Below are 12,580 nucleotides of genomic sequence, written 5' to 3'. Positions count from 1 at the left end.
TGATAGTAATGATAATAGTTGTTTTCTCAGTAAGAACTTAACCGTTGTGATACTGTTTTAGTCTGTCCGTTTCCACTCTCTACACATATCTGTTATCGATTAGAACAAAAATCAATGCCGATTAATAATTATCATTTATTATTCATGAAGATTTCTAATCTTAAAGTTTCATTGCCTCCTACGTGGATTTTTTCCAGTTTTTATTATCATATTTTCATTATCATTATAATATGTTGATAAATTATGCAGGTACATTGATCCATGTAGATACAAGTCGATCACATGTTTGGTCTATTTGTCCTTATTGTGCATGCGCTGATTTTGAAATATATTCTGGTGTTGATAATAAAGTCAAATATTTTTCTAAACAAGAAAATTTGAAATGTGTCCGATGTTTAGCGCTTTTATCAAATCCTCTTGAACGATTGGAAACAGAAGTACAAGTTTTAATTAATTTTGACAACGATCAATCCACTGTTAATAAATTGAAAAGACATAAATCGTCTGTAGAATTGACACTAAATGTAAGTAATCATTAGTTGTTTTTTTAGCTTATTAGTGTAATACTGTAACTAAGTACAGATTCATGTACTCAACCCGAAGATATGGTCGATGCTTGATAGTTTCCGGGTACATAAACAACAGTTCGAACAATAAGTAAAATTAATAAATGTTGAAACACGAATTTCATTTAAGAAAGACCTGTGACTAAATATATATAATTATGTAGTTGACTTTTAGCTGAAATGTGCTAACTGTCCAATTACTCAAAACAAAATAGATTAAAACTTGAGATCCAGTGACTAAAAGTTGAATACTTTATTCACTTCTTGGTTATTCTTTGCAGTTTTACTTTTATTTTGTATATGATCTAAATAATTAATTAAATTAGTGGAGTCGACATTTATAGATTTCCTGAAATTATCTTTTCTCTATGTCAATTCGCTATTTCACGAGATACAAAAATTAGTCGGCATCCAAACATAAAATTAGGTTTTGTGAATTTAAATGGCTCTATTTCATTTTCATAATTATCATCTGTCTGTAGAACTGTCAAATTTAGGATAATACTGATGGTTTTCTTTATCTTATTTTTCTCCTCATTTTTAGTCAACGTCTTTTCTCTGAAAGTAACACGGAAGTCGGTCTGTATTTTATTTGCGGGAAATGAGTAGTTTCCTAAGTTACTAATAATATCTTTATTGATGCATTAGTAGTATTGGTGGTATCAGTAGTAGCTGTAGTAAAAATACTGAAAAATTGGAACGCCTAGTAATATTACTCATATTCATTGACAGTTACCCGTTTCATCTCGTAATTAAGAACTATGTTTTGGATATATATATATATATATATATATATATATATATATATATATATATAAAGTTATATTTATAGGTATGTGTACATTTTAAGACATTGACTTAAAAATTATAGATATAATACATTGTTCCTTTCAATTTATTAGGCATTCTGTTTAAGTCGTATTGTTAGATTAAGCCGTGTTGGCAGGTACAGATTTACTTGATTATGGCTCACACCTTTACCGTTAATCAGTGGTTGAATATATTGGATGAAATAGCTTGGAATCAATCATCGTAGCTCATATGCACTAAGTCTTTGTCTCCCCCCTTAAATCATGAGTTCCAAAATTATGTTTCTAATGATGAATATAATCTTTATTTTGCAAGATCACTCTTCCTTATTGAGCCATATTTATGCCTATTCTTTTTTACTACCATTGATTTTGTTACTATTTTTACTACTCCGAATTTGTCTTGATAGTTGTGTCTTACTGTTCTAACATAGTGTGGCGATTTAAATCGATAAACATATGTACTAGGTTCTACGTTGCTTATGACTGACTGACTAATGAGATTTATGGAGTTATAACAACTTTCTATTATACAGTAAATCGGTGTTGATTTTTTACTGCTGCATTATTTTGTATATTTGATTGTGTGAAATTTTCATCTTATGCTTCCATTTATTATTATCATCATCGTTCCCCTTTATATACTTACTTTTTATGCTAAACTTTACTTTCAGATGGCCTCTTGGAGACTTTGCAAACTACTCAATGTAACACAATCAAATTTGTTGAAGGTATCCTATTGATATATCTTATTTGCTTCTAATAATTTATACAGATGTCAGCTAATAGTAAATAGTTAATTAATATTGAGTAATCGACAAGCATTGCTGACGATCCTTGTCATATATATATATATATATATATATATATATATATATATATATATCAACCTCAAGAAAGACAATATCTTTCTTAAAGTTTAAAACCTACATCGCTTATCAATTCAGCCCATTGATTCACATAGTCACATCAGTTCACGAGTTCAATTGATTCAAGTGAGATATAGTCAAGTTAATTAAAAATCAATTCTGATTTGTTACCACAAGAAACCATACGAGTAGAATTTTAAAATTACACTTGCACTGTTGACATCTTATTTAATCGTAACTGTTTCACTACTTTTATAAATCTTTTCGTCTTAGTGTTAACTCTGTTCATAACCAGGAACATTGTCTCTTAGAGATTCTAACATCAAATATTGGTCTACGATACTATGTTAATGTTTCGAATCATCGTTGATACAATCGCTTTTAATCAAACCTATATTTATTTAATGAAGATTAGGGTGTCCATCTTAAAATGTAAAGCTCAAAGTGTACAAAACAAGTTCATTGGGTTTCTTCTATATATACCACGTGTTTTTTTCACCAGGTGATGTAATCTTATAATCTTATAATAATAATCATTGGATAGTATACCTTTCAAAAATATCTGAATTTCGGAGAATAACTTCAAATTAAGAAGTTTCTTTTAAAGTTCTAATCCGCTAAAGTAATTTGAGAGGAAACTTATTCAGTTGTGGTGTAATCTTTGTGTCGAAGAAATGTTTCTCTTTAACCATTAATTATTGTTATCAGAGTGATAAAATTCCAAATTTATTGTTTCACTGAATATTTTTAGTTACCATAAGTTCACAAATACTTAGTACTAGTGTTTTAAAGTTGAACAAAGTAATTTCCCGTCATGTTTGTTTGACAGATTTCAGTTGTTGTTTAGAATTATCTTCGAATTAACTAAATTCCAAATATTATTAAATTCAATGCTTTCCCCTTGTTTATTATTGGTCAAATCTTACAATTTCTGAGTGGGATATCCCATGAAGGTCTCTACACTCCCCTTTGTAATATTATTATTGAAGGATAATTTTTTAAAGATTACAGAAGATAAATAAATAAATAATTTTACAGAAATAATAATTATGTCTCAGCCATAAGTAATACTTTTGATGGCACCATTTTTATTTATTTTTATTTTAACACATAGATATTGGTACAAGGAGACACCAAACACATATGCACCACACAAATCTCATTTGATATGTATAAGGGCTGTGATACTGCTTGGGTGCCCAAACCGAAGCAGGTGGTTTTCTTAGGGGACAACACCCGGAGCCTCCGACCCAAAGGTCTGATCCACAAAGCAGTGGAGCAACGTAAGGAGATGCAGTCCCATGGTAGCCGGTGACCAACGATTGGTTCATACGCCATTTGTTCCCTCAGAATCCTGGAGCTCGTGTGCACCATTGGTTTGAAATGAGGGTTTTCCAACTCCTCTAGGTAGACTCTCCGTGTCCACCAAACAGTTTGAAGCGCCGGACATTCGCTTTTCGTCCTCTCAATTTCGTAAACAACAGTGATGCTACGAGAAGGCAGTGAGTAGGACTTCCCTGCCAGAGGCTATATACGCGTGGCAATGTGAGAGCATTTCGAGAGGGAGAGTAGACTCTCCCCACTCTCGGCCGTAACAGGGCATTTGGGGGCTATGGTAACATGAAGAATAGAATCATACTACTGGCTTCTTATAAATTAGAGTCACATGAGTTTTTATGTTGTAAACTCTAGTGCTGTAATACTTCATAGTTAATTCACATATTACTCGAAAATTTTTAAAACTGCATCTGTAGGACTTACTTGTTGGCTTATTGTTCATCACTATCTTCTGTAATTTTATGTGGCACAATGATTTTTATTGATAGAAATCTTTCCGAGTACCTAAGTAGATGCTTTTCACGTAATATAACGATTATATATGACTATCAATTAGTACTAATAATGGTCTGACAAATCGACCTGTACTTTTTGTTTATTAAAAGGAACGTCCCTATATTATCTAATATTATGAAACGAACAGATACTCAGATAAGAGTATGTGGTGCTAAAGTGTATAGTACCATGCTAGTAATTGTCTTCAGCCTAATTTTTAATTTGTTTGTAGTAAAAGCAATTTTTTTTGATGAAATTTTTCAATTAAGTAGTCTATTAAAATTCTCTCAAAATCTTTACTTATACTTATTTATACAAAACTTGCTTTCTCTTCAGGGATCGGGCCTTAATGCACAAAAGTTAGTAAATTGTCATTTAGACAATGTAATTGGAATAGTTGTGCATATACCAAACAAAGTGTTTTCAATTGATAATGTACAAAAGTACAATGGTTATTTGAGAAATATTTATGTTATCGAACTAGATCAAATGGAGAATGGCAATAAAATGATGTAACTATTTACAATGACTTTATAAATCACAATCGTTATTAGTATTGGCTTTTCAAGAGCAGTTAATTACCATATGTGATACATCGTCTATATTTGTCTCGTGATTTATTTATATCATTCAAGCTACAGGAACAGAGAATAAAAGATAAATATATACAAACAATTTTCCATCATTTGTAAATGCTTTTTTAATTTTGTAAATTTCTTTACAGAATACTATTTTGTGCAAAAATACAAGTTGTTTGTGCGTTTTCAATTTTGTTTGTTTTACCTTTTAAAGAAAATTAGATGACGGATAGTTGACTGAAGTTTTAAGAATGAAGTGGGCTTTTTATTTTGTTCTATCTTGAATTCATAAAATGATGCTGGTACAAATAAATTACTGTGAATGAAAAGTGTAACCTTGGTTACTAAACTTATTATTACTTTAGGCATATTGCTGAGTCTTCTATGGTTGATTTTATTAAACTTCTCCGCAATGTCTCCAAAAACAAATATCTTCATCCTGAAATAAATAGGATTTGTAATAATAAATTTTATCTAATTTTTATCTAATCCAATCCAGATGAATATTGAGAACTTTTTAAGTTTTGAACATCGAAACTATGTTATTCTGTAAATCCTTTAACAGTACTGTCCTATGGAACTAAATTCAGAACTCGGATATGTTCCATCGTAAGTTAGTTATTACAAATTCGGTCAATCTGTTATCTCACTGAGATCAACGAGCACCACAACTTGAGAAAAAACATTTATGAAGTCCTCATCAGTGTTTACATTGCCAACCTAAAATCAAATATACTAAATTATTTTAATGGTTATCTCTTAAAACAACATAGTTGTTCATTAAATTTATATATTAATTTAAATACTCTTAGAAAGTATTTTCTTTTGGTTCCGTTGTCATCTTTTATTCGTTGGTTGAAAGTTCTTAAGGTCTGTTGGTTAAGTAGACGTTATTATGTTTCTTTTCATAAAAAAGAAGATTCACATATTTTATGATTTTTATTATCATTGTTTTCTTTTTTTGAAATAAATATCAATCATTGCTTACAAAAAGCTTGTGACTTAAGGTAATATCGAGGCATACGCACAGTATGCACATATACCAATAACAGACTGATCACTTGCAGTCTTAAACCTCAATGGGAAGATACAAGCCAAACAATACCAAGTGAACTTATCCTGATATTTTATTACAGGACTTCTTAAATATTCATTGATAAACTGTCTTAAAACATTAATTAATCATTTGTTTGTTGAATTAATGAGTCAATTGAAGCTAGACCACCATGGAAAACCTGGAAGCACTGGACGGCCGTTTCGTCTTAGTGTATAGACGACTCAGTGTTCTAGTAGTTGGACGCTTGTTTGCAAGACTGATAGGACATGGGTTCAAACCTCGCGAGATGGAATCATGGATGAGCACCACTGAAGAGTCCCATACTAGGACGAGACGGCTGTCCAGTACTTTCAGGCTTTCGATGGTGGTATAGCTTCAATTGATTCATGAATCCAAAAATTAAATCAATTTCCCGTATTTTTTCTTCATATTTTATCATTTCCTAATTTCATGTTTTATATGAATATATTGAAACTTTCTTAGGTCAAGTTAATTCAATCTATTTTCAAAGGATATTAAGAATAAATTTCATTTCAGGGTTAGCGGTACCAAATGTTACTGGGATTTTCGAAATTTCTGTTTACTTTATCTTAATAATAGACCAATGAATACGTAGACAATAATAGTTCTGATGATCTTATTTTATTATGTTCTTCAAGAGTTCTTACGTTATTAATAATTTTAATAAACAGCCAAGTGTTAGACGCAAAAATAATAATAATATGTAAAATAAACAATTAACACAGTGCTCATGGTTGTTGATGATCTCGCTTTATGTTTGAAGCCTACTTTTGTCTATTAGGAGTAATAAGTGTAACATGAATGAGTTTATTTATTACAAAAATGTTATTTACGACCTGGAAAATTGAAATGTTCACTCCTACGCTTATTGAGTTAACTAAAATGTTATTGGTTAAAGCTGAAGACAATGTAATTGTAGGTTTGTCGACCTAGTAAGTATAACAAACAGTTTAAGTTAGAAGTAGTTACAGGTGATATATTTACTAAAAGTTAAAATCTTTATTATTTATAAGTGATTAACATATTAACCTTGCACTAAAAGGTTAGATGTATTAAACTTGGAAAATTATAATACCCAATACTGAGATGATAGTATCCGTGTACTATATAACTACTAAGCGATATTGTAGTGAACAAGAACATGAGTGGGGACAATCGAATGTATTCGACACGAAATTACAGAGCAAATTACTAAAATCTGAGAACCATATAGTATATAGTTAATTTGCAAAATATCAATCCATCATCTCAAACATGACTGTTCCTTTTGCAAATATCAGTCCATTTCATTGTTCATGCATTTCCATACCAATCGCGTACGGTTTCCGTTCTTTCCTTATGGATCTTCTACTGAAATACATTCTATACCTGACCACCGTTATGTACTACTTATGTGAATATAAGTAACCCACATCTCAATGTGATTATCAGAGTGAGAATAATATTGTTGACTTTCAGTTTCTATGTATATAGATATGGTCTGACTTACGACATCAACCGCCTTAGCAAATTCGAACTTAGTTCTCGAACTTTTTGAAAGCTGATATTAATTGGTGAAACGATCTATTTATTGACTAACTAATATTTTCCTTTCAATAACGTCTGCATACTTATAGATAAGTGGTGGAGAGACTCGGAAAATTCCTAGAAAAGCCAAATAGGGCTCTGAGAAACGATAGCTTTTCCAGAAACATCTAGAAAGTGAGAAGTCGCATGTCGAGTTTCTGTTTGAATAATTACTTATACTGCTACTATGTCTAGTAGCGTTCCAGAAGCCCAAGGCCACTTGAAATGCTATAAGTACCCTAAATTTTTCTGTACATAAATAAAACTTGGAGTAAAGCTTTTCTTCCATATTTCTCGCCTTTTCTCTCATGTTCAACTGGCCGTGTAGATTAGCCTGGAGGTGTTACTAGAATAGCTTAGAAAACAGAACCTAGCGTTCAATTAGAAGATTTATCAATAAGATAAAAAACTTATATTTCCAATATGACAGAAAACATCATATTGATTGTTTCTATAATACCAAACGTCAAATAAACCAGCAATCCTGCTGAAATTCGAAATATTTTCCTTGTGATCAAAGTATTAGTTGAAATAATCAGTAACTTTTAAATAGTGAAATCAAGCGTTCAGAAGGAAAGTAGTAGTAAGGTAGTGAGGTATATTCTAGTAAGGTCTGAGATAAGTTAGTCATCATAATTTGGTTGGCAAAAACACTTTGTCCAAAGTCATGTTAAAATAGTGAAAAGTCAATCTTTCGGAAGATTTTGGATCAAAGCCTTCATATTTTTTGAATTTATCTATATTACTTAATACATATTTATATACACAGTAAAAGATATGAATCTTTGACGACTAGAATGTCAATGCAGATTCAGACAGACAATTTAATTAATTCTTCCCGATGTATAGACGTAGACGATGACAATATTTGCACGACATTTTGAGTTACAAACGAATTCACGTGAGATGCCTAATATCGATATCCACTGCCTTACTGAATAATCTAAAAGAATCCACTCGTTAGTAAGTTTATATTTTAAATTTTTACCTTTCATTAACGAATCACCTCCACGCAAGTGAAAACTATAATAAGAGAATAGTAATTATCACCCACTGTTAACTGATCTCGATTTTCGATATTCCAAAATAGTTAACGAAACAAGAGAGTGGTGGAATTTCTGTAATCAGAATAATGAATTTCCATCACTGTTTAACTAAAACTACTCTCTAATTACATGTATTGTTCTTCTATTTACTGAGAAGTTATATAACCACTAAAGATACTGTTTACAGATAAATCTACTTAAAATGTTCACTTCTTTAGATCCCACTTTATTTCAACTTCTTTTAAAGGGAAATGATTATTTGATTTTTATACTCAAATGACTTCGGAGATCTTATTCTGTTTTAAAATTACAAATATTATCTGTGTTTGTTGAGAACATTATAGAAAAGTTGTTTTGATTTGCTTGAAATAACTCCATTTATAAAAAAAAACAGTAATTTTTACACATGACTTGATTTGTCATGACCTAGATTTTTGTTCAACTTAATTGGATATTTATAATTCCCGTGACTGATTATCATCTTGTCAATTTACATAAAAATGATTCAAATTTTTAATTACGCGCATTTATCTGGATTGTTCTGCTTATGATGCTTGTGAATTAAGACAATATCAAGGCAATACGCATAGTATGTACATATGCCAATAAGAGACTGACCAATTGTAGTTCTAAACATCAGTGGGAAGATTCTAGTAAACAATACCAAGTGAATTTAAACTTCACCTCATTTCACAAGCAACTGACTATCAGGACTCAGTACGTAAATGAATAACGCGATGGCGTTTGAAGCGAATGGTACTGGATTCGAGTCCCATAGTGAATATCAATTCCGGAATGCGGGTATATCCAGCTGACGAGTCCTAAATAGGACGAAACGTGCGTCCTGGAGTTCACTGTTAGCTACTATCCATCTTTGCTTATAATGTTTATCAATTGCAGTCTTAAACATCAATGAGAGGACTCAAGTAAACAATATCAAGTGAATTTAACATTTATCAATGTTTTAAGGAAAATTGTTATCATATAAAATATGAACTAAATAATATCATTATTTGGAATACAAACAATCTTTTAATAGGCTACTTTGAACTTTTGAGTATTATATATTGGGAATAATGTTGAAATATAGTTTTTATAAACTTCATATCTCGATTTGTTATGATGAATGTATAATAGGTAGAGAAGCGACTTAACCATTTTTTACTCACTAACAGCAGTCAATCAATAATGAGTAATTAAATATACCTGGTTGAAAGATAACTTCATACAAAATGGGACTACGAACAAAGAACATCACTGATAAACAGTTCCATACATTATCTAAGTATACATTTAGGAAAGTATTGTAAGTAGCAAAACTTAGAAACATGTTCTGTAGAACTATTTTACATAGTTTGTTGTCAGAAACTATAAATGACTATTTGTTAAATCTGATTAATATAAGTTGTTAGAATAGTTGAGAATTAATGGTTTTACAATTCAACAATCTGACTGGTTCTAGATATTTATGATTCTATAGGAAAAATAGATTTCAGCATTTGAATAGCATAAAATCTATCGTCAATAAACTAGGCGTATGAAATTTACAAGTATAATAGGCTACAGTTTTTCAAATTGCATACAATATTTATAAACATTTACTCTAGTGGCATATGTTTATCAATAAAATAGCGAAGTGAATTTTTAACTGTCATAATTCTTGATTCACAAAAGACAAATGCGTGCTTTAACTGTTGCTTGGTAACGTACTCAATAAGAGTTTTTGGTTTCTGTAAGTCGGTAAAAAGTTTTGTATAATTTATTTGTCGGTTGACGCTGTATTTCCTTAATTCTTATATAACACAATGAGTATAATATATTAATGTTTTTTTATTCGATACTATTATTGTTGTTGCTAGTTAATATAACTTATACTTTTTTTCATGACTCTAGACATGTCAGTATTTAAGACTGAATATGTTTGTACTGAACACCTGCTGATGCGTGTAAAATATAATATTGTCCCTTGATTCACTGATCTAAACTAATAGCCTTTTACGAGCAGGTTTTTAAATCAATTCATCTATTTTACATTGAACAAATGATTGCTTAAGTTCTAAATGAAAGGCTCTGTCTAACCATTTTAAACATAGGTATCTCGATTATCTTTGCATAAAATGTGAACTCGTGGTCAGATGGTTTGGTACAAATAGTTTTTATGATGTAACATAGTAATTTTACCATTTTCACTTCATTTGGAGAGGAAACCACCAGTGAGATTTATATGTATTTTTTACACTATCAGGTTGCGTGTTTAACGGTACTAAAGCAAATAGTAGCCAACCGCCCCTATGTTTTTTACATACAAGCTAGTAGGAAAGACCTGATGACATTGGCTTCTGCAAATGCTGTTAATTGTAAATTTTGGTAAGTCTTAGAAACATCTTTATTACATGTAAATGAATCAATCCTTAGTTGATGGTTGTCATGCAAAATTAAAATACTGTTGATACTAGGATATTTTACTTTGTTTGATAGACTAAGAAATTTGATAGATAAATTATTAATTCATTAAAAAATGTCACCCATAAGCAAGTACTTTATCCTATGGTAAATATGTAATTGAATTCAGTATGAGATGGTGGAGAAGATTTGTAGCTCAGGTGGATGATTTCGATGGAGTTTTGTTCTCTGAGCTGGATGGTTTGGTCGACCAAAACATAAACTTGATTTCGGCCACCACTATCATAAAAGTGACTATCTGATTACAAATTATACTCTCAACCAACAGATATGAATATGTCAGTATAAGGTTGTGGAGGTTGTTGACTTATTATTGAAATCATCAACTGATCTAAGGTAGATCAACGTTTAAAATCTGGAAGTACTGCACGGTTGTCTCGTCTCGAGGTTGCAGATCCAGAGTTTGATTCTCGCGTGTGGAGTCGTCGATATGCATTACTGAGAACTGTCGTGCTAGAAAAAAGTGGCAATGCAGGTTTTCGATGATGATCTAACTTAGATTAGCTAGGGATTTCAATGAGATATGCATATATTTGTGTATCATCTCTAAAAGGTATTGCCAAAAACACGCAACAAATTAGACAATATGTCATTGAAGATACATATCTATCATCTGTGATGAGTGATAAAATGCATCTCATCAAACTAAAATTTCTAACAAAGTATATAGAAACATCCAGTTTACTGCGAAAGATAAAATACACTACCAGTCTCAATTTTACGATCGCAAAACAGATTGTATTTGTCATAAACGTACATGGAATGACACAACCTGATTTTTAATATTATTTGTCTGATTATTTATTAAGAGCCACTGTAAAAACAGTAATTGACAAGCATAAATCTTACCGAATTCGCTTAAAATGTAGTTCCATTTAGTGAGTTATGTCATTCTGTGAAGCTAGTGACTGTTGGTATGACCCAAAATGTTTGTTAAATACTTTAACCTTGAATAATTATTGACTATCTTTCAAAATCATTGAATAGCACTAACCACCAGAACAGTTTCATTCATTTGTTATTTTATTTTGAATCATCGATTAAATATTATTCCATGTTTTCTATTTTCATGTAAAGTGTATTTTTAATTTCAACTTTCTATTGTAGTTTACACTTTTCCCACTCCTCTGTTTGTTTGTTTTTTGTAAAAAAAAATAATTCAGATTCTCTCTTACTTTACTGATGTTTAGTTCGACAATTATGATTACTGCACATTCATACTAGTTGCTACGTCTAATTTTAACATTCTTTATGTAATACAGCACATTAACATCATTAAATAACATTCTTAGTTACATTTTATACTTTTGTGTTTAAAAAGATTCATTTATTTGTGTCTTGAACTATCAATAATCTATGTATTTAATGATAGAAAGTAATGAAGAAAAAAAAACATTCAAAATTATCATTCCAAGAGAAATGACAATATTGACAATGATCATAACACATTGATAAGTATTTCTTTCCTTTTATTTTTTCAATGTATTTAACCTTATCATTTGTACGATCTCATTAAAGTATCGATATATGAATGATGTATGTACTTTTTAATAAATTCTTTTCAAGTCTTTCAGTTATCTATCCAAACTAGAGTGGAGTTTATCATTATAGGATTTGAGTTTTAGTATAATTTGTAAAATAAAATGAAATTGTTAATGTTAAACTGTTTAATATGAAGTTTTTACCTTGAATAAGTTTATTTAAAACAATCTTGTTAAGTTATGTGTATTGCTCATTGTTTTTCATTGTTCTATGTAAGTTTCATTTGAAAT

The 12,580-nt window shown here is 30.4% G+C and overlaps 1 protein-coding gene across 2 annotated transcripts in view; it reads left to right on the top strand.

Annotated features, from left to right (window-relative positions):
- The window catches only part of MS3_00004282 (uncharacterized protein), a 34,580-nt gene extending 29,608 nt beyond the window's left edge, over nucleotides 1-4,972 (top strand). Inside the window, exons 15-17 of one of the 2 annotated variants that reach the window (XM_051212196.1) lie at nucleotides 250-524; nucleotides 2,050-2,106; nucleotides 4,414-4,972. In XM_051212196.1, the coding sequence (XP_051072349.1) occupies nucleotides 250-524; nucleotides 2,050-2,106; nucleotides 4,414-4,593 (512 nt within the window). In that variant the 3' untranslated portion in view covers nucleotides 4,594-4,972. The remainder of the gene's footprint in view (nucleotides 1-249; nucleotides 525-2,049; nucleotides 2,107-4,413) is intronic. The other variant, XM_051212197.1, reaches the window with a different exon arrangement.
- The last annotated feature ends 7,608 nt before the right edge of the window (nucleotides 4,973-12,580 follow it).

Source organism: Schistosoma haematobium, chromosome ZW, assembly GCF_000699445.3.
Source record: "Schistosoma haematobium chromosome ZW, whole genome shotgun sequence".
Classification (NCBI taxonomy): domain Eukaryota; kingdom Metazoa; phylum Platyhelminthes; class Trematoda; order Strigeidida; family Schistosomatidae; genus Schistosoma; species Schistosoma haematobium.
This window is presented reverse-complemented; position numbering and strand designations above follow the sequence as displayed.